At 38.1% G+C, this 23,449-nt stretch overlaps 2 protein-coding genes across 2 annotated transcripts in view; one reads left to right on the top strand and one right to left on the bottom strand.

Moving 5' to 3' along the window:
* Positions 1–23,449, bottom strand: part of IFT140 (intraflagellar transport 140) — a 50,789-nt gene that overhangs the window by 12,187 nt on the left and 15,153 nt on the right. Inside the window, exons 13-18 of the mRNA XM_072419066.1 lie at positions 23,288–23,415; positions 22,393–22,510; positions 18,977–19,101; positions 18,343–18,505; positions 17,530–17,661; positions 15,848–16,050 (exon numbers count right to left, since the gene is read on the bottom strand). Of these exons, the coding sequence (XP_072275167.1) occupies positions 15,848–16,050; positions 17,530–17,661; positions 18,343–18,505; positions 18,977–19,101; positions 22,393–22,510; positions 23,288–23,415 (869 nt within the window). The remainder of the gene's footprint in view (positions 1–15,847; positions 16,051–17,529; positions 17,662–18,342; positions 18,506–18,976; positions 19,102–22,392; positions 22,511–23,287; positions 23,416–23,449) is intronic.
* TMEM204 (transmembrane protein 204) lies at positions 1,785–13,417 on the top strand. Its single transcript, XM_072417682.1, has 3 exons — positions 1,785–2,765; positions 8,463–8,618; positions 12,462–13,417. The coding sequence occupies exons 1-3, from the start codon at positions 2,504–2,506 to the stop codon at positions 12,704–12,706; spliced, it is 663 nt and encodes a 220-aa protein (XP_072273783.1). The 5' UTR covers positions 1,785–2,503; the 3' UTR covers positions 12,707–13,417.

Below are 23,449 nucleotides of genomic sequence, written 5' to 3'. Positions count from 1 at the left end.
CAGTGCTGGACTGAAATAAGTAGTAATACTTACATCCTACTTGTTCATATGTTGAAATTTTTTTTTTTTTTTTAATGTTGCCTAATGACAACTGCATACAACGGTTACGTATAAAGTGCGTTTTTACACCCAATTTTATGTGTGAATAAAGTAGATCAGCCAAAGAAAACTGAAAAATATTTACAGTGTTATCCATCCAATGAAATTTTTCTATTTCCATTGTCCTTTACACTATGATCTTTCATGTGATTGTACAAACTGATCTTATAATCATTTTCTGTTTGAGGCTTGCAAATATTTTATATGCATATTTGTTTAGAATAAAAGCAGTAATATGCAAGGTACATAATTCCAGTTGAGATTAGCAATCATTCCGTCAGGAGACACATCCATTGCTTAATAACGGATATATACCAACATATCCGATTAATTTTGGTTTTCTATCTTCCCCCACTCCTTTGCAGAAAAGCTAACTTAGGCTGGGTCTACATGGACATTTTTAAAAAACACATGTAAACGTTCCTACTCCGTTTATATGCGTTTTTAAGCACTTTTATTGGGCAAGCTTTAAAACGCCTGGAAAACGTCTATCCCGTGTTTTTGACGCGTTTATGTTTTAAGTACTTAAAAACGCGGGAAAACGTCCCTTTGAAGTCAATTGAAGCGTTTACCTGGGTTTTCCTGTGTTTTTCAGCTTTAACTCGTTTTAATTTTTTAAACGTTGCATATATTTAAGATAAAGCTCATAAACATGCCTCAAGGAAACGTCCCGGTGTAGATTAGCCTATTGGAATGCATGGGGATTTCAAACATGGGCTTTAAAAGCCTCAGGTTAAACGCTGGGGAAAATGTCCGTGTAGACTAAGCCTAAAATTGTAAAAAGAACACCTAAACAGGGTAAAGGGTAAATATAACACAGATGTAATATGACTAGGCTTATGCTCCTAGATTGTAAGCTCTTCAGGGCAGAGTCCACTTCTCCTCCTGTGTCACTGTCTGTATCTGTGTGTCATTTGCAACCCCTATTTAATGTACAGGGCTGCGTAATATGTTGGCGCTATATAAATCCTGTTTATTAATAATACCTATGCTACATACAGAAGACAGATTCTAGATAATAATTCCACCCTCAATAAAAGAACAAAAGATTCCTAATAAACCAGCTTTCCTGTTGAACAATATCAGAATCCATGATTCCATACATATGGCAATGATTTTCTCATTCACATACCTTTCTACTGGTTACTGATGTGTTAGTGAAGACAATTCTGGAAATGTCATTTGACTACCAGGCTCCAATGTGTGCTTCTTTGCACGATTGTTTGCTATCTAGCCACATTTATACACAGGCTTTATTATAAAGAATAATCGCCTGAACTAATTGACCTTTTATGCTGTTTTTGAATAAAAATGGTCCAGTAATCGTTCATTACCAACATTTATTTAAAATTGTATGAGCCTTTAGCAATACACTGAGAGATTTTAACATATGACTGGGAATCATACCAATAAGGTTGGAAAAATGGTTCTCTCAATGACCTTTTCATTCTACAGCATGAATTGGACTACACAGTTGTCAGTATTACTTTCCTCATAATCATTTCATTCTCTTCAACACAGCTTCTTGTTTAAGAATGAATCTATTCTGGCTGGGAAAGGAGGGGGGAGTTGGGGCTATGGAAGGGGAAATCAGCCTTCCAGGAAATGCATCCTTACTTTGAGTTGCTTTAGAGAACATCTATCTACAACCAGCTCCTAAGCAAAACTCTCCAAAGAGGAGGGGTGCACTGGGAAAGGCAGCCACACAAAAACAACCATTTCCTCTGCTCTGAGAGAGACAGTTAGGAAACAAATTAACAGAATCCCATGCCAAAAATATATATATCCTTAAAACAAAAACTTCCTATCAGCTGCTGCCTTCCCCAGCCCCTCTCTCCCTTTGTGACTCATGTCCATTTCTCTCTCACACACACTATTGAGCTCTGGGCTTTCATCCACCAGCAGCTGCAGGAGATTCAGGGCTTTTTACTCCTCTATTTCACGTTCTCCTTTGTAATGCTCCTATATCTGCAAACTGCTGCGCCTCTGCTTTTTAAGTAACTTTAACAGAAAAGTCTTTGGATTGTGAGTGGATAGAAAAGGTTCACATCTGGAACACATCTGTCTTCTTGGGGCGTGGGAAGAAGAGAATCTGATTTCTGCTGTTCCTGGGGGCTCTTAGTTGGTGGGGTCCAGACGGGAATGCAGTTGCATCTTCGAGTGGAGGAGGTGGAAGTTGCATTGCAGGAGTGTGGCTAGAGCACAGATACTGAACACTTTTGGATTTTCTTTTATTTACATCTCCCTTTCATGGGACTTTCAAGCCAGCTTGCCTGGCAGTGCTATTCCTGGGGGGCTCTGGCCTCCCAAAATGAGTGGGGATGTCCTATAGCTGCTCCTGACCCCGTGCCGTGAAGCAGGGCTCGCCCTACTTACGTGGACTTTTTCTTGGTGGTGACAGGCCATGGGCATGCAAAAACTAGTGGCTGTGGCTGTGGCGGTGGCACTGGTGTCCCTTATCCTGAATAATGTGGCTGCCTTTACTCCAAACTGGGTGTACCAAACTATGGAGGAAGGACGCAAGCGTACTGTCGGGCTGTGGAAGATGTGCTTGGCGGGAAGAGGGGTAAGCACCCGGCCCGGACAGGGAGATGACAGAGTGTGCCAGTCAGTGAGCTGGGGGTCAGAGCCATCTGGCTTGCAGGAATCTCGGAACACAGTCAAGTGTAAGTATAGAATGATAAATGCTTATTCACCTTAAAACTGTAAAAAATTGTTTTATACATAAATTCCAGCATACAAAAACAGACTGCTAATCGCTCACCACTGGGTACTGAAATAATGATCCCATTAATATTAGTAAATGTGTTTTTATAGTCATGGGCATGATAAAGTATATCATCTTGAAATGAATGTGTAGGCAGACAATATCAGGGTCACATGAAATAAGTCTGATATTGCTTCTCTGTCAACTGAATTGCTTATATTGTTCTGTATTTTTTGCCCCCAAACCAGAAGTTTTTAATGCACCCTACAAGTGGTATTTTATTTCTGTGGCATGGAAGCAGAACTGTAATTTCAGAATGTTCTAAGCATTGCAAACATTCTAGGAACATTCTTTAAAAGACAGTTGTGTCTACATTTTCTTTCGGCAATAAGCACATATAAATCCCGGTTTAGTTTTGGACAGTATAGACAAAAGACAACCCCTGTCAGGTCTGCAGTCTGGGTCCCCAAGCTGGGAAATTTACCCTCACTTCATGTTGGGGCAGGAAATAATAGGGGCTCTCCAGTTTCAATAAAACAATAAAATTATTTAGTAAAATGGGGAAGGCTTAGATCATGACAAGTTAATGAAACTTATTTATGTCTTTATACACCAATGACAACTGCTTCCCCTTTTTTGTCACCCTTTCACAGTTACTGTCCAGTAACAATTTTTGTAAACTTACACTTATGGGTGCATCCTAAAACATATTTACACCAGCATGGATAATTTTTGTTGCATGTAGCAACTTCTGTCCACTGACATTCTCCTGGAGAACAAAAGAGGCAATCCATAGCTGTCAAACGACCCGGATTTCCACTGACAATTCTTGGAATCAGCAATTAGTATGCCATGTCCATGAAAGTTCTGACAGCAATAAGCAAAAACACATAAACCAAACCAAAAGCTATCCCTAGAAATTATTTAAAAGCGCTAACCAACTCTCACCATGAGATGACAAAGAGTACAGGAATCAGAACCTTGATTTTGAAATTGTGCAATATACATAAAGGTTTTTGTCATGATGCCTGCACCCCTGTGCTCATTTCTTTCTAAATAAACCTGCAGTGATCAAGAGTAGCTTTTATAGCTGTGGTATTTTTTAATTGTTCGGTGGATCTGGCATTGTCTGAAAACTGTGTTTTCTGCGGTGGGATATGCAGTGCCAGCTTTTTAACTGGTTTGTGAATGAGATGATCGGTCTCCTTATCCAATAAACATTGCAAGGAGCAAAGCCAAAGTGCAAAAAGAAACCAATCAAAATGAACTTTACTGAAGCCAGCTCCGTACAAGATAGCTTCTAAACCATGTCGGTATGGTTCATTGAAGAAGCCAAATATTAGATATTGGTATGAGCAGCAACGATAATTCTCCAGGCTCAGTGAGATACAAGTAAAGTATTACTATTTTTTTTTATTTAAACTGCTATACTTTTCATGTCTTGTTGTGTCCCCCTTTTTATGCACCCTACAGTTCAAAATCTAGGGTAACAACATTGTTTCTCTATAAATGTGCAGTGAGTGAACTTAAGAAGTTCATCACTGGCAGAATCACCAGATAAAAGTTTAAGTAAAAGAATGTAGACATTACACCTAAGGACAAGAAGCTTGAATGTAAGTTTCTGTTTTTGGGTTTATATTATTAAATAGTACTTAGAGGGTGCCAACATATTACTTAGCAGATCATACTTGCATAGTGTAAAAAATGACACTTGTTGGCTTTCTTTTGAAGTCTTAGTATTTTAATAAAAGCTGCAAAATAAAACATTACTACATTGAACACGACATTACCATGTTAAAGCTTATATGAGCTGTTAGTGATTGGGTTGGGTTTACATTTACTAATGCCCAGCTTGTCTAGACCAGCATAATTCTTTCAAACCAATTACAGAAAAATGTCCATAGGAATTTACTTGAGACATCTCGGATTACAGCTGTACCAACTCAAATTTTACTTCATCTCCATTAAATGTTTAGGCAATAGAAGGCCTAGTCCAGAGTGATTTAGGATTTAACCCCTTCCCAGCCATCATTTACCTAGTTGAAAGAAGAAGGCAGTAAAGTTGTGCTGCCCTTCTTAGCCAGGAAAGAGTTACAGGGAAAATGCACAGCATGCATTAGGTCACTAGTAATAAAACATTTATCATCCACTTTCCTTCCCCCTCTGCTGCTCCCCCAAAGGTCAAATACCACATGTACAAAGCAGTGTGAAAAACAGTGTGCAGCTTTGTAAAAAAGCAGGTTCCAGGATAGTGTGCTCAGCACAGGCCAAGTTCTGTGTGTGAATGAGCAGGATTTCATTACTTAGCCCATTGTTCCCTGAAATTGTCAGATCTCAAAATGTTTAAAAAATCTTATAAAATGTACTTTCATAGAAAGAGTAAAAAGCATTTATATATGTAGGGTGTGCAACCTATGTGGTGCATTACCCCTGCCTATAGAAAAGGGGTGATGTCAGGCTTAAAAATTAGGCCGTTCCATGTCTTTGCTGGCATTCTTAGGTCTACGCTTCCCCACCTTTTCTGCTGTTGTGATTGGACAGCAAGGAATCAGGGAAAAGACAAAACATGCACAGGTATTGCTAGCAGCAGGTGAGAAAGGAACGCTGACAGTCACAGAAAATCACTACATGGCCGGCAGATGTTGCCCTATGGTCCTAGGTTTGGGGTGCCAGGCCCACAGGATACCAATAACCTAATACCAGTCATAGCCCTAGCATCAAATAGATTTTTAAATTACATAGCTAACCAGTAATGTATGGGGAAAAAAAAAAAAAACATAAATGTATGCCTGTACAAGTTTATGCAAAAGTCACTTTACTGGTACCTAAAGACTGCTTTTTATAATGGGAAATACAGCTTTCTATGTTGCTGTATATTATAACATCATCTAATTTATTCATGGAGATTTTTAAAGTTATTCAAATTATAAAAAAACAAAAAAGTGGATTTTAAATAGGTGTTTGACAGCAGGACAGCAGGGTTCACCATGGTCAATTAGTCCTCAACTACCCCAAAGCCCTGATTATCATTAAAAATAAATAGAGTAGTTGAAATACTTTTCAAGATGCTTTATGTAGCGTCTTAAGATGGTCTGCCGATCAAACTGTTAATTTAGATTTTAAACCGCCTATGCAAAACAACAGTCCAAGATGTTGAAAACAGGTGCCTGGAAGCGATTTCCCACTCAGTTGACAAATGGCTGCCTAAAGTGAGCCTAACTGTACTGGTCTGTAAAGCACAGCTATCCTTCAAAACTAGGTTACCAATCCAAATGTGTTGGGACTAATAAAAAATAAAGAGACCGAATAATTACTTATCCAAGAGAAAATGCTGTTTCCCGTTTCCTCCAGTATTAATATTAAACATTATTTATATAGTGCCAACATATTACGCAGCGCTGTGAATTATATAAGGGTTGCAAATGACAGACAGATACAAACAATGGGCCTGATTTATTAAAGCTCTCCAAGGCTGGAGAGGATACACTTTCATTGGTAAAGCTGAGTGATCCAACAGTGGAATGAATTTCTTTAGTGAATGAATTTCTACTAGCAAGTGTTTTGAATCTTGGACCAGATCCATTCCAGGTTTGCTGGATCACCCAGATTCACTGATGAAAGTGTATACTCTACAACCTTGGAGAGCTTTAATAAATCAGTCCCAATGAAACTGGAGGAGAGGATCCTGCCTAGAGAAGCCTACAATCTAAAAGTACCGATTATATATAGTAGTAAACTTTAATAGCAAAAAAACTTTCAAGCAGGCAGAATATTTATTGCAGGGGCAATAAAACAAACCTATCTGCCTGTTTGCAATCTTCTGTTGAACGGTGCACACGCACAGCATAGTGTACAACCCTAAGCATACCTGGGTGCAGAGAACGAAAGAATTTCAGTGTGTGGGAGTTACGTCATTATGGCCTAGCCAATGAGGTGGCTGAAGACTTGAACCCAGAAGAAGACCGGGAAGATATCAGCACAGACATTTTTAGATTAGGTGACCACCAAGGCTGCACCATAAATGCACTGGAGAAGTGTGTAGCCACTCAGGGAGAGGAAGTTTTTCACCGGATTACCAGGTGAAAGTGAAAATGTGAAAGTGTCTATGTAACATTGCACTGGACTGTATGAAGTACCAGCAAACTACTTCAAAATGGAATTAGGTATGCATTCTCCATCTACAAGTTTTACATGATGTCATCCCTGGGGAGCACCCCAAAGCTTAGGCCGATGGGGGGTTTGTAAAGTATGTTTGCAAAAACCTGACCACTACACTTTATCCCATTAAGATCTTCTAAAGAGAGGCAAACTCAGTTCTGATTCTCCTACCTTCTTTAGTATTTCACTTTAAAAGAAGATTACACAGACAGGTTAGTTTTGTAAGTTTGCACATTTGTCCAGAATTCCGTTACATGTATTCTGGCTGTAACAGAAGAAGAATACCAGAACCCTTTCCAGTAAAGTATCATTGAGTGCTGTCATATGCCAGAGAGGGGAACATTTCACAGTCTCTGAGGCCTTAGGTAAACATCGAACAAAATGTATGAATGTACATGAAAGTACAAAAAAGTTTTATCTTGGCGACAGCTAACGTGCCTTTTATATAATGTAACAAGTAAAAGCTGAACTCATGGAAAGGGAAATAATGTCTTAATACAAGAGGCATGTGTATGTATGCTTACCTAAATCCTGGTGTGCTTTGTGTCTTCAGATCTGTTCAATAATCCAGCATAAATCCTTACCTCTATGCTTCCTGGAACAAAGACCCCTCATTGCTGCTCATAATTTGTGATGGGTGATTGGTCTTGTATCTGCCCCCCCCCAGTAGTGTTCTGCAAGACGCATGAAACTGGGTCTCATCACCCCCAGCTTTGCCTCTGTGGTACGTGAACTAACTTAAATTCCAAGTACTGTTATCAGTCCTACCTGCTTTCCGGGATGAAGAACACCTCTGCCCTAGATGTTCAGGAGGGGAGTAGTTTCTCCCCAATCCAGAAAAGATAACTGGGCAGATCTAACAACACTGCTTAGGATTTAGGTACACACGGCATGGAATGAGAAGTGTCAGCCAACGTTATTCAGAACCCCTTGTCTGACAGGTTCATGAATTGGCTGCCTCTAACCTACCAAATAGGTATTGTGACAGAAGACAAGTTACTCCCAAGGTGCATCTATATCCAGGAACATGGAGTATTGTTATGTGAATATAGGTGGTCAGCAGGAGGCTAGCAGATAGCTGATAGGTAGCTCAACGGCCAACTTATGTAGCAGAACAAACATGTGCCAACAAGAAACAAGGTTACATGAGAAGAGAGCAGAGAAGGAATATCTCTCTGTTACTTCATCATTGTTAAAATCACTGTCTGGAACTGGTAGTGACTATGCATTCTTGCCTAACTAAAGCAAAAAACAAATCTGGTCTCCAGACAGGTAGTGAAGTTTGGTAGGACTGTGTAAATGTCTGGATAGACACAACTATGAATGCTTTGGCAAGTGAACAAACTTTCATATGTGTATTTTTAGCCATTTTCCTGATCTGTTTTTAAGATGACATTGTTAAATGTATACCTTGCCTGTCTGAAATATGTGTAAAATTGATTATATGAATAATACTGAAGTTGTGATATGACATACAATGTTATGGTTCTCTTTACAGTGCAGTTTGACATGATGAGGGCCTGTAATCTGATCGCCACAGTTGCCCTGACTGCCGGACAGCTCATCTTCCTAATGGGGCTCGTGGAACTGCCCATTATTACCCAGGATTCCCAGTGGTGGGAGGAAGCCATTGCTGCTGTTTTTCAACTTGCAAGTAAGTACATCTGCTACTAATAAATGGTATATGGACAAGCTGAATGCTTGATGGTCTTTTTTTAGTGCTTCTACTCAGTATATCTACTTGGAAATACAAGATCATACAAAATAAAGTCACTAGGAACAAGGCAAAATACAAGGAAATACATTATACAACCACATGTTCTGAATGCAAACCACATGTTCTGAATGCAAAGGCATCATTAGAGCTACCAAACACTTTGTAGAATAAATGTTTTTCCTAGTCATGCACTACTTTCAATCGATTTACCATTGTCCAGTATGAATTCAAGTTAAGTTTGGGTGTGTGATGAGGACGGCTTGGTACAAAAAGACTTTTAAGTCAGTGATTGGTTTAGTCCCTTTATTGGTTTTAAACTTGGTGTAAAAGGTCATGAAGTGTATTTAAAATCAGGTCCACTTGAATCCCACTTTGGCATACCCCTGGATCTCTTTACACCTGGATGCCAGTCTTCATTCAGACATACAGCACAATGGAACAACAAGTGGTCTCCAATGGAGTGGAGAAGGGAAAATCCAAATCCACATGTTGGCTGTAGCCTACCATGACTAGTTTGTGTTTCTGTACCAGGCCCATCTCACCTCACTTTTTATGTTTATTTTTTTGTTGATAGTTATAATAAAGTTTGCTTCTTTGCTTTACTTGTTTATAACGGACTACATGCAGTACTTCAGTCCCTTGTGTGTTCATTGGTTGCCTATTTGATGAACACACACTCAAAGATGTTAAATGTCCGATAACCCAGCATATTGGTTTTGTCTATGGTCAAGCAGCGTTGGACTGCAGCATTGTACCAACAACTGGGTTAGGGGGTCAGAATTTATACATAAAACCTTGGAGCAGAACCATTTAGTTACAAAGATCCACAAGTGGATTTTGTTCTGTACGGTATATCTGGTCAAGATCTTCCGTAGTGTACCATGAAGTTCAAACAGAAACAAGAATATACAGTCTGACAACCTACAAGGAAGTTTTTATTCATTCTCCCACCCAAGCTGGCTGCCAGATGCGATCTAAGCATTCCTGAATGGATCTTTTCCGTTTTACAGTACATAGAAGAATTTTCAACAGACCTATCCATGCGCAGATGGTTTGAGAACATGTAGATATCTGTAAACCATCAGCTGCTTGAGGGAAGAGTAGGTCAGTCAGGGTTTACTTTCCCCTACCAACTGCAATTTTTTTCTCCATGAGCTGCAGACACATGGCTAAGTCTTCGATGTGGCTCTACTCACCAGAAGGAACAAGTATAAGCGTTCACCTGATTATTTTTATTTTACAGTATATACCTGATACAAGCATGTGGTTTGTGTCATGATCTCAGAAAGACTACCTGGTAGACAGTGAACTTTCCAACCACAAGACTGGAAATTCCTGTACAGGGCTTGTTAAATAACTGATGATTCACAAAAAAAGACAGAAAACTGTATCTAAGACCATCTACTAACTTAAGTTTGTTATACTTTACAGTGTCTGTAAAGCCTAACAATTAACTTCTCTTGTTTGCTCCCTTTTGTCCTTTGAAATTTACCAATGAAAAAGTTTTGTTATAGTACAAAAAGAATGGTTGATCTTTGAGCTTATAAACTTTCTGTGTTCTCCACCTGTATTCTGTTATCAGCTAGGTATGTTCCCAGGTATCTCTATATATACAGTGCAGTGGTTCTTGACTTTAACATGAGGAAACCCTTAAAAATACCATTCAGCTCACCCCTGCTCTATTGTGTAAGTCATACTTTAAGATTACCAAAAAGATCATTGGTATGAGTTAAATGGACCAAATAGTCACAAATTACCCAAAGAAGCCATGGCAATCTCTGGAGGAACCCTGGTTGAGAATACAGTGGGTAAGAACTCCGTATTCTCCCCAGCCTCTTATAGCCGGGCGCTCCACTCAGCACTTTTCAATAACCACCCGGCTGTTTTTAGATGGTTACTGATGAGTTGGGTCACAATACAAGGGCTGGCAACCACCTACAATTTCTTCCCACCCAGCTTAAAAAAATACCTGAGTTGAACCCTAGAACTAATACAGTTAGTAAGAGCTGTTACCCGAAAACAGAATGTGTGTCACTGGAAGGATTATTAGGTCATTTAAAAAAAAAAAATGATATAGCCACCTAATCTAAAGACTGGTAAACTACAATCCACACATTTTTGTTCTAGGTTTAGAAACACTTTAATAGGTCTTTTTACAAAGTGTCAAATTCACTGAGTATTTCCCATACACTCACCAATGGTTTATAAACCACAATTCTCTAAGTCTTATCAAAACATCCAACTTTCTGCTACTGATCAACAAATTCCTGAAAAATGTTATAAGACTCATCAATAAAACATTCATCATTGTAAAGTAGTAAACTTCCTATATAGTCAAATTTTGCAGGGTAATAGTGACAACTATTTGCCCAGTCGTCACAAATCTACCCCTACGCATTACAGAAAAAAAAATATATAATTTTAATAAAATGCAGGGGAACTGATGAAGGATTTATTATAAATTGTTGGTATAAATTCATGAACACCTGCAGTTTTAGAATGGAGGCCCGCTGGTTTATGTAATTAAAATAGTTTCCATTATCTCAGTAGGGTTTGCACCGGGACCCTTTAAGCTGCTTCCTCAACAGTTTTTCTGTCCTGCACCTCAATCAGTTTTTCATGTCCCGAGCTTTCAAGGCCCAGTTTGCATAACAGGTAGTAACAGGCATTTCCTCCTCCTGTATGGGGACATCCTGGCGCCCTCCAGTCTCTGTCCCTCGGCCCAGCGTTCAGAGCAGACTGCAGCACAAAAAAAGGAAACTAGGGGCAGGCTATATATAGCATTGGGGAGTAAGCATGCTGCTGTGTGCCAGGGAGAGACAAAATAACAACACAGAGTGCTTCCTTCCCAATAAAAACAGGCAGAATAACCGCAGCCAAAAGAGAAATGAGCACTGGCGATTGCTGCCTCTCAGTTCTTAGCTGCAGTACAGATAAGGAACCATTCATAAAGTTCCTTGGAACCTAAAGGAAAATTTTTTGTTTAGGTAAAAAAAATGGTTAATAAACAAAGGAGATAGCATAAAATTGTACAGTGTAAAAGCCACAAAAGATTGGTTGTGCACATGTAGTCTACACAACTTTCTATCAAATACCCGGTCTTTGTGGCCATCACACAACATGACATTTTTAGGATATCTAAAGCTGAACTCCAGACAGTCTAATACACAACTCAACTATATTTATAATAACATATTTTGCCAAGGGGTTGTACTACTGTCCAGCCATTTGTGGGATTTGCATAGCCCTCCCACACAAATTTAGGTTGATGACCTACATTAGGTCACCTCCCTACTCCTGGTTCATCCCTCGGCCTATTCAGCTTTATCTTCCAATGAGCTCTGCAGTAATTCTTTTTGTAACTACTTTTCTTCTTCAGAACATTTTTGCTGCTTTTGTTTAGTTTCTGTTTAGGAGATCTTCTCCCCCACCACCAACTTCCAACTCAGTTGGTCTCATGGAACACAGCAGAGCTATTCCAAATAGTCATGAATAGCAATAAAAAAAATGTCAATTCTAAATCAAGTTCTAAACCTAAATTCAAGTTACTGTGTGCCAGCTGGGAAGGCTGACCCTAACTTACAGAGAATGCCAATTGGTTGGTCACTTGTAAAGAAAGTTGTAGGACCACAGAAAGGACCTAAAATTCAATAAAAACCTGATATTAGTTTTTCTTTGAAAAACTCAAAACTCTATAGTTAAGCTTGAAATCTGTCTTTAAAAAATGAATACAAAAATATGAACTGTAAATTAACCAGCATTATTTATTTTTTCCTGCAGGTTTCGTTCTGGTCATTGGACTGGTGACCTTCTACCGCATTGGCCCACACACCAATTTATCCTGGTCCTGTTACTTAGACATTGGTGCTTGCCTCCTGGCCACTTTAGCAGCTGCTATCCTCATATGGAATATACTCCACCGGCGTGAGGACTGCATGGCGCCCCGTGTTATTGTCATCAGCCGTACTCTGACTGCTCGTTTCCGCAGAGGCCTAGACAACGATTACGTTGAATCTCCATGCTGATGACAGCAATGAACATGCATTGTCTGATAATAATGACTAATCTATATAACTTTAGCCAAAGACATCCAATGAATGCAAAATACAAATGAATCCATGAGTGTTACATGAATTTGCACCATCCTATTTAGCGATGTGAGGATAATATAACACAAAGCTTGATTCCATGGATGGTGGCACACACATTATTAAGGATGCTTTGCTCATGCAACCTATATCTAGTCAGCCTCTTCAAAGAGTTATAACCGTTGGACTTGACATAAAAGGAACAACAATTTCCCAGCTTATGATTGGTACCTGAAGATGTCTAATATTGCATTGCACATATCCTTGATCCTATGATGGATATCCTCTGTATTGGAGAGCCCATCATCAGCACATCATGCATTCCTTTAATACGATCAATACTACAGCAATTTAGCACTTTTTTGTCAAACACCTGTTACCACGGATCGGTGGAAACAGTAATGAACCAATAAAATGCTAATAAGCAACAATAGGAGAATAGCCTTCAGTCTTTTAGAAGGGCAGACAATATTCTGGAGCCTAGAGCGCATGGGTTTTAAAGGACGCCCAAAGGACTGTCCTATGTACCAATTTTATATGATGTAATGTATAAAAAAGTAACCTTTAACAAAATATTGTAATGTTTTTGTTATTTATCACATTTTTGTAAAGTTTATGTTTAAGTAAAAGACCAGTTATAAGCACAAATGGAAATTGTGGATTGTGTTTCTCACACAGGAAGTTTGGAGTTTAAATGATACCTTAAACTTTCTGCAGCAATTAATGGCTGTCACGGTACAAGATTCTACCACTCAGAGATAAAGCTAAGGCAAGGTGTAGCCATCTGTAAACTAAAATGACATAACAGCACAGCAGATCACTTTAAAGTTTCCCCTATAGTTACTATATGATCATTAATCTACATTATGTAATCATTATTATTAATTATGACCAAAATGTGTTTTGGATCGGTGGAATAATTCCTTTATTGCTGTCTATGTAGAGAACGATCACTGTGATTTGTACTCATAACTACAGTCACTGGGATTTACAGCAAGGGAAAAGGCAATATTTTTGCAGTAGTAACCAGAACAGAAGTTCTGGAATTATCAAACGGTTAAATTTTCATTTACTTTGGGTAGATTTTAATATTACACAGTACATATATAACACCAACATATTACGCAGCTCTGTTCAAAGTCCATAGTCATGTCACTAGCTCAAAGGAGCTCACAATCTAATGTCCCTACTATAGTCATATGTCCTTAATACAGTATAAGATCAATTTTGGGGAAGCCAATTAACCTAACTGCATGTGGGAGGAAACCAGAGTTCCCAGAAGAAAAATCCACACAAATACAGGGAGAACCTGCAAACTACATACAGAGAGTGCCCTGGATGAGATTTTACCTGGGACCTAGCGCTGCAAAGCGCTGTGCGTCACTATTGTGTGTTTCCGGCACAGCACATCCAAAGCAGTTACACTGGAGCACACTGGCACACTTCCTTTTGCCAGCACTCAAGTAATATGTGAAAATGGCTTAAATGGCTGATGGTATAGCAGATCACATGTGCAGTGCCTTTCAAATCTCAGATGTAAAAGGATTCTAAGCCGGTATCATCCTCATTTTATTAACTGGGGCTTCCTCAAACTTCTGAATGTGAACCCCCTCCCTATCAATAATTTTTAACTTGGAACTCCAAAACTAAAATAACAAAAAAAGAATAGCCTTCTAACAATAAAGTGATATTGATTGACAGATTTTGCATGTTTTATCTGCCACTAGATGTCCTTTATTCTGATGGTCAACATCATAAAACTTACTTTCCCAAAGCTCAGATTGTCCTAAAACCCAACTAAGCCTGCGAGAAGAAGAAATAGCACAGAGATGAGCTCACCTCTATCTCACTCAGCTTCAGTATCCTCCACTCGGATATATGATGCATGTTCACAATCAGTCTTTCCTCCTTGTTCACACAGTTTAGTGCCCCTCTCTTCCAGACCCTTTAATGGAAGGAAACTTCTATCTCTGAATTTTGTGAACACTTCCTAATTGGTGTGAAAACCTCTCCATTAAATGAACAACTGGCATTTTACTAAAGATTTCCTTTAACACAAGAGGACATTTCCTCTGTCAGTGTGGAAGAGGCATCATTCTTCAGTAAAAGCAATGCCCGAAAAGGAGGTCAGGGTCACTTCCCCTCAAACCCAATAATGCTGAAATCATCATTCAAGAGACTTCCGTACAAATATGAACTGTGTACTCTGTCTGGACCCAGACCCTAGCAGCTTACCAAACATCAACATTCTGACAACCGCAGGATACATTAATGTTACACAAAATAAAAAAATAAAAAAACAAGGAGGGGGTATTGATATAAATAATATAACACAATAGGTTTATAATTTCTATAGCAGATAGTAAAATAATAAAAATGTAAAATTGGTATATTTAATATAACCTCCCCTTTTACCTGCCAAATCGTTCCAGTCTGCTGGGAGCCCTAAGAATGCACAAGCTCCCAGTTAGTTATCTGTCCCTACTCATTCAAAAATCCCCTTTCATTCCTATAGACAAACCATGTACTGCTGACATGCATAAAAAAAGGTTTCCATTGAAATAAATTGAGGTTTCCAGCACAAGCATAGAAGATATAATTGCCTGGCCAGGAGGCTATGCAGAGGCAGCATTGGGGAAATGCTGGAGGAATGTGCAAATTATTTATAATAAAAGTACAGTTATATTTTAAGTTTTTCTAAACCCCAGGTCCTCATTTGGACCCCATCCCCTTTTCATTACAGCACTCTTACCAGTCTCATTTGAACCATTTGTAGTTATGCAGAACGCACCAAGTGACTTTTCCCTATGCAGTTTCCATAGTGTTTCATGATTAATTTAAAGCTTTGAGTATACTGTTAGTTAGTTACTTTTGCACTGTAAAGTGTATTATTTTAACCTAGTTAAATAAAATACCAGTCTACCTTTTCTTTATCAATTTTAATAAGGGTTATTCACACCTTCTCATTCTGGTGCTTATTACATTTGTGTGAATGGGGGTTTAGTCTTAAGAGTATAAAATTCCTAAATAAAGACAATTATTTTTTCTTTTTAAACGTAACAACTATGTTTGTCCTACCTTTTAATGAGCTTGATTGATTTAAAAGCTTCATCCATATCTCCCACAGTGAGGTAGAAGCTGAAGTTAAGCAGGGCATCCCGAGTTGTCTTTTCACAATCTTCCAGTCCAATGAAATCTCGTAGGGGCTTCTTTGCCACCATCTGGGGAATGCCTGGTGTGTCTGCTTTTTCAGGGACAGATTTTTCATCCTCTTCCCCTGGCTGTTAATGTGCAACATCATAAGAAGACAGATAATAAATTACCTTTAGTTACATTTTCAATACATACGTAGCATAGCAATACACAGGTAGGCGTGGTAGACTAAATAACTGGTACTTTCAGCAATGAAACTGTTTGTGTATATGGTAAGGAACATGGTAATAGGTACACTCTAGGTATGTGTATCTCCAAGTTTTTTATATTGGCAGCTAGTAGAAGTTAGAGACACTCAACAGTCCTTGTTTGCAATGTTGAAGATGTTTCACTACTCATCAGTAGCTTACTCAGTTCTGTCCGGAAGATTTCTAATATTTTTTCACAGTTGACATCTTTGGCCTATGTACAATTAACACATATCCACATTCCATGGCCTCATAGGGAATGTATTTTGTTATAAGAGTAGGGAGGCTTAACAATCATCAACACTGCTCCTGTTTTGGGTAATCAACATTTATCTTGACACATAAGGGCCCATTTATCAAAGATCTCCAAGCTGGAGAGGATACACTTGTCAGTGAAGCTGGGTGATCCAGCAAACCTGAAATGAATTTCCTAAAAGTCATTTGCCATTTGTTAACAAATGTTTTCAATCCTGGACCAATTCCATTCCTGATTTGCTGGATCACCCAGGTTCACTGATGAAAGTTTGTTCCCTCCAATCTTAGAGAGCTTTAATAAATCAGGCCCATAGTGACAGAGTTGTCTCCGTAGCTATGAATGCTGGGGTATGTTCCTGACATCGAGCCAGATAAGCCACTTAAACAAGTAGAAAAACTCCTTCAACATTACACAAATATAGTTGAGAGCCTATTTAAAGTGTTGTGCTGTAGCAACACAAGCGCAGCCCTGTTTTTACTACACAGTTATACGTTTAATAATGCAACACAGGAGAAAAAACCTGATTGAGCCTTAAATGTGACCAACTGTTTACTAGATATAACATAACTTGGATAGATAGGAAGCTTCACAGACATGACCTAGAGGCATTTTTTGGGTTGACTGACCCTTTATAGATGAAATATTTATCACAATAAAACTACACTGTCAATAAACTCACATACTTACAACAGGCTTATATACACAGCCCCTCCGAAACAACAACTGAAGGCAAATGATGAAAAGACAAACATAAAATAAAATAAATATACAATGCAAAGAAAACACCAAGATGATTAAAAACACACACAAAAACAGAAGCTAATAAAAAAGTCTAAAAAAACTAATTAAAAAAAGTTTGCTAGGTATGCATAGTAAAGGAAACCCAAACAACATTAAATACAACCATAGGATGAATACAATACAGTTGGGTTTATTTAGGGCGCCAAGATAATTTGCAAAGTAAAAGACAATAAAAGGTGAACAATTTATTTATGAAACTCAGTAAATATTCAGTATCCTAGGTGAGCAGTCTTTGTTTCCCCTAAGAAAGTTTTCTCATAATATAAGCAGCCATATTTAGAAATCTGGTGCAGATTACACACCTTTCTTGTGAAATAATAATGTGGAACTTCTATACCGAGAAGAGACTGGAAGGCTGCAGGCCTGGGGTAGCTCTCCTGAAGCAGAAGTCCATGTTCCTGGGTGCTGAAAAATGACATAACTAGCACATCCTCCTGTAAAGATATCAATAACCACTTAGGCGATCTCACAATGACCTATGACAGGTGAATGTAAACATTTTATCTGCCTAAATAATAAGAAGCATTCTACGATGCGTCTATGAATTGGAGAATACAATGTGTATATATGTTATAAATACACAGGTGACATGGATTTTTTTTAATGCTCAGATGATAAAAGATGAATTCTGTTGGGTATCCACAGGCCACCCATTGTTTGCTCCATGACCTTTATTTGTTGACAGCTTCAGGATCATTAACAGACCTTTTTATTATTGTTAATAAACAGGATTTATATAGAGCCAACATATTATGCAGCGCTGTACATTAAATAGGGGTTGCAAATGACAGACAGATACAAACATTGACACAGGAGGAGGGGAGGACCCTACCCAGAAGAGCTTTCAATCTAGGAGGTGGGGGAAGTAAGACAAAATAGAAATGCTATAGAAATACTCTTCTGCTAGCTCAACCAATGAGCTGTCGCTCCCCTTTTTCTGACTCGCTAGCAATAGATATTCTGGGCCAGAGATGGAGCAATACTATAAAAAGGTGGGTGGGAGTCTTTCCTTGGAAATTCTGTAGATGTTAATGTGTCACTAGCAGCTGAATCATCCATGTGACATTACCTAACAGTGGTCACAAACAGTCAGAATACATTTTCGCATACTATACCTTTCCATTTGGGACCTCCACAAGCTGGTTATGTTTTGGTGATGGATGCAGGGAGTTCGGGACAGCCAACATTGCCTCACAGGCTAGTAGTCGTGGTTCGGTCTGGTCCCAGAAGTGATTGATTGGGATCCGATCAAAAAGCTTGGAGTTCTCTGGAAGATGCCTACTGGCACAAAAATACTAATATAAAACTGGAAACAACATTTAAAGTGGATTTTCAGTTATTTTGGGAACCTTTAATGGCCCACAATGGGTGATTGTCTATTATTTCCCGTTAATCAACTGTTAATGACGGGATTTTCACCACTCGTTATTGGACTCTGTATTGAAAGTTATTTTACATACTTTTTCTCAGAATAAATTCAACATATTTTTTGCATAGCACTGGTGTTAGGACAGAACAAACTGGTTAGCTGCTCAGAGCCCCCCCACCTTCTTTAGGGCCCCAAGTGATAAACTGGCAAATGGTAAATTATTTTTATTAAACAGGATTCATATAGCGCCAACATATTAGGCAGCGCTGTACATTAAATAGGGGATAAAACTGAAATGCTGTGTATTTCACTGCTGCATTTCACTACTGCGATATGGGACCAAATGCGATGCATCTATCTCTGAAACAAAACAATCTTACGATTCTGGATTGGATGGAGTTGGTGAATCCCCTTGATCTGTCTGTCCATTCCAAAAGTCAAAGAATATCACAGTGTCCAGTTCAACATCGTAAAAGTACATTTTAGAGTCCAAGTTGCCATCAGCCTTGAAAAAAAAATGTATAGAATATTAAAATTATATTTATATTATACATACCTTAATCACATCTCAAAAGCTGGCTTAGTAGCATGAAAAGTAAATCAGCATGCAGGTGGGACAGACGTTTCTACTCAGGAGGTGTTTTTTTTTTGCAAAAAAAAATAAGATTTTTGAACACCCTTTACATTGATGTACACCTAGAATGTATTTGGCTGACTTAATTAAACCTTCAGTTGGGTTTTTTGCATGATAAAGAGGACATAGCACATATTAAGTGATAAGTATTGAAATGAAAAAGATGCCCCCGATGGAATGCTAGCAATAGTTCGATTTTAAGACCTCAAAGATCATAAGCTCTTCCGGGCAGGGTCTTCTCTTCCTCCTGAGTCACTGTCTGTATCGGTCTGTAATTTGCAATCCCTATTTAATGTACAGTGCTGCGTAATATGTTGGCGCTTTATAAATCCTATTTATTAATAATAGTGACACAAAAAGGAGAATGTAAAACTAACTGTAGTGCAGTTACTGCAGAAGATGAGTGTCCCCCTCTAGTGGTTATAAATACTGCTACATCAGTTTCAGAGAAGGTCCAGTTGTTTCCATTATCTTAATATGAATAATACTATTAGGGGGAATTGAACTCTAAAAGTGAAGGTTTGTTTTTTTTTTTTTATTTATTCTTTAAAAAATTTAAAAAAAAAAATTTTATTTCATGATATGGACTCAAACTGCAGCTAAACTGAATGGCTATTTAGTCTACTTATTATATATCATCATATATTGGTATATAGTCATATTACTAATTGCCCCTTTTAGCCCGGTTTAGGTAGAAAAAAAGTTGATATGGTAAATACAAATGTGTGGTGAATGTATCCACATACTTATAGCTGGTTTTCAAACCACAGAGGGACAAACCAGAAAAAAAATTAATCAAATGCCTTTATAAAGAAGTCTTTGTAGTCAGTAGTTACAATAAAGAGAGAACCAAATCTAATTCAGCATCTATTTTGCGCAGATACCTGAATGTTGGATATGACCAACACAGACCATATTTTTGTGTGTGTAGAAACTCAAAATTCTCCCCGTGTCTCTATTTTGGAGAGACTTTTTCTTGCTTCCGGTCCTTGGGAGCCAGGACATGATGGTAAATCCCTCCAGTGAGTAACAAGGCAGTGAAGGCCTCCATGAGTAAATAAGGGTAAGGTAGGATTTCTCCAAAGTTTTAATCTCCCAGTAACCCCAATTTCTTTTTATTTATTGTACAGGTCTTACAGAGATACAAAGTGAATGAGAATCCCCTGAGTTGGGAATGACAGTTAAAAACCATCCCACCACCCTAATAAAGGTGAAGACGGATCAGGTTACTTTATTTCTTTGCTCATCATATTTTTCCCCATTTGATAACCTCCTTAGCTTCTTTATCAGACAACAAATATACACAAAAAGATATCCTGTGTAGACTTGTTAGATCAGGTCAGTTATGCACTCTCAATCATCCAGACTTTCTCCCCAGTCAAGGGTGGGCACAAATGCAAAGCATCAGCCACCATATAAAACCATCAGGGCGACCTCTGGTGGCAATACAGCTGCACTGACCAATAAAAGGAAAAACAATTGGCCTCACATGCAACATCTCATCACAGAATATAACTATTTCAATAAAAGAAAAATATCTGTTATAATTGTTAATAAATGTGTAGTGCAGTCAAATGATCACTTCTGACTGCTGCACAAAGTGATCAATAAAATCTATTCTTTGTTCAACTAAATGATTATTTTTAATTAAAATAGAGATGATCAAATCAATGATCAGTCATTTGTATATCATTATGTATCCTGGTAATTTTTCAGGAAGTATGCAAAGGCAGACTAATTACTAATACTATTAATCATTTATGCTTTTGCTGCATTATATATATTTACTCCGTGTGAGTCTTTACTTAAGCTTTAGTGATGCGAGAATGAGATTGGGAAGTTGTATTATTATTTTTATTATTATTATTAATAAACAGGATTTATATAGCGCCAACAAATTACACAGCGCTGTACATTAAATAGGGATTGAAAATGACAGACAGATACAGACTGTAATATAGGAGGGGAGGACCCTGCCCCCAAGAGCTTACAATCTAGTAGGATGAGTTTCCCAGGGGCTTTGTACATGACAATAAAACGTTTATAATGTACCTGGCTCCAGACCCGATTGGCTTTGCGCACACTTTTACCAATCACTTGGTTAAATAACAACTGTAGATAGGGTACAGGTGTCAGTGAGTAAATGTTATGTTGTAGTTTCTATTCCATTTATATGGAGATTATACTTTTTTTAAAAAAACAACTTTTTCTATTTAATTACCCCCACCCTCCTCCCTCTCCTTTGCCATTATTTTTCTGCTGATTTTTTTTTGTATTTTTATTATCAATATTTGTTGTGGTTTGTAACGTTTTCATTTTCTTATAACCACAAAATGCCTTTGTCATGCTTTGTGGCATTGAGCTCTGGATTAGTTATACAAAGCGCACACAACACACAAATGTTAGTCTGGTACTACCGTATGTATGTTCCTTTAAATGCTGGAGACCACCAAGCTATAAGCTGCAGTGATTTATTTAAGGGATTGCAATCTCAGGCAGAGTGGCAAGCTTAAAAGCTTGCACATCTGTTGTTTATATGTTATAAGGGTCATGATTATGCCAACAAGAGGATTACTGCAATTGTGGAAATGAAATGCCATGAGTACAGAAACTAGCATGGATGTAAATTAAGAAACTGAATGAATGTCAATGAAACTGGCATAGAGACTGGATAATGTGTGCTGGTTTAACCAGACCTGATCTGAGAAAATATTTGGCTTGATTTAAGATACTGGTATATTTTCTGAACCCATTTCAAGCTGCTACACTACAATGCTATTGAAAAAGCACAGCCTGTATTGAGAAATATAGCTGCTACATCAGAAACCTGGCTTTTAAAAGAATAACATTTGTTGTTGTGGATCTGTTGCAGTACAATAAAAAAAAAAACAAAAAAAAAAACCCTGGCGAAATCATTGTTCACAATTCACATGTACTTTTTCCTTGCTTTCTATAAACAGCAGAGATTTAGCAGCTGACCAGACGTTAATGCAAACACACAGTAAATGGCTGATAGGTATATTCTTAAGGGTGAATTTCTTTATGGTAAAAGCAGCTAAAGAAGCCAGGGTGGCATTTATTTACTGTGTTTTAGCGTTTGCTAAGAATGTGTAACGAAAAGTAAATATTAATAGAATTAATAAAAAGGAGTCTTATTCTTACCCGATTGGCAAGGATGCTGACTTTACTGCCATTGGCATTACACCTGATGGACACAATGCTGCCCAGTCCTGGTACGAGCTCACACAGGTTTTTGCAATTGCTATGCGATTTAGCTTCCCTTTAAATAAGCAGAAAGACAACATGATTGAAGTATAACAGAATCTTTAATCATTATTAATTAGAGGACGTGCTTGCTAGAACATTCAACGTTGAGAACATAATCTTTTTTAGTAAATGTAAATAGGCATGATCATTAAGGCCGGTCTACATTTTGTGCAAGGTGTCCTAAAATTACACATGAAAAAGAACAGGAAGGAAGGAAGGAAGGAAAGCAAGTAAAGAAAGAAAGAAAAGAAAAGCAAGAAAAGAAAGAAAAAAGAAAGAAAAGAAAAAAAGAATAACTTAGCTGTCCCCATTAACTACAAAGTGGAAAAGTTAGGTCACCTAACTGACTCTACTGTTTTGCGGGGTCTGAAAATCAGCTCTGGGCAGATCTATAAATTCTCTGACAAAAAAGGAACACATCTTTAATTTAAGTGTTTTAATGGTGTTTTCATCTGTCTGCCTAGAGTTTACCTTTAAAGCATCCTCAGACATTGTATGATTAATGTATTAGTTTTAATTCAGGAAGGAAAAACAAAAATGACAGGGTTGATTTTCTTAACTGCTACAGTTCCCCTGATGTAAGGCTGGTTGTGCTTTCTGTTCAATGCCATATGGACATAAAGGTTGCTTCATCAGTCAGACAGGCAAAAAGAACATTCCACAAATAAAATGTGAAATGCTGTTCAAACATTGTCACACATCTTGGCTCAGTCCATTGTCACTGTATAATCTTTTGAGCATTCTAGAAAAAAACAGTTACTTAGAAGAACAGTTCTCCTATAGACATTACCTTCTGGAGAGGTCAAAGAGCTTAAAATGTGCAGTATTTGTAGCTACCACAAGGAAGCTTCCACATATGTCAAGTAAACATGGATTCCCCTCGGACACAGAGAATGGGAGTAACTGCTTGACAGTGCCCTGGAACACAAAGGTAGGTTAATATAACCACAAA

The sequence above is a fragment of the Pyxicephalus adspersus genome, chromosome 7, assembly GCF_032062135.1.
Source record: "Pyxicephalus adspersus chromosome 7, UCB_Pads_2.0, whole genome shotgun sequence".
NCBI classification, from domain to species: domain Eukaryota; kingdom Metazoa; phylum Chordata; class Amphibia; order Anura; family Pyxicephalidae; genus Pyxicephalus; species Pyxicephalus adspersus.
The sequence above is the reverse complement of the archived record's forward strand: the minus strand, read 5'-3'. Positions and strand labels throughout refer to the sequence as shown.

Bases quoted from the DNA above. Each gene is read 5' to 3' on its own strand.
- TMEM204 (XM_072417682.1), top strand. From the start codon at position 2,504: ATGGGCATGCAAAAACTAGTGGCTGTGGCTGTGGCGGTGGCACTGGTG. The intron at 2,766-8,462 runs GTAAGTATAGAA...TTCTCTTTACAG, and splicing joins ATCTCGGAACACAGTCAAGT to TGCAGTTTGACATGATGAGG. The intron at 8,619-12,461 runs GTAAGTACATCT...TTTTTCCTGCAG, and splicing joins TGCTGTTTTTCAACTTGCAA to GTTTCGTTCTGGTCATTGGA.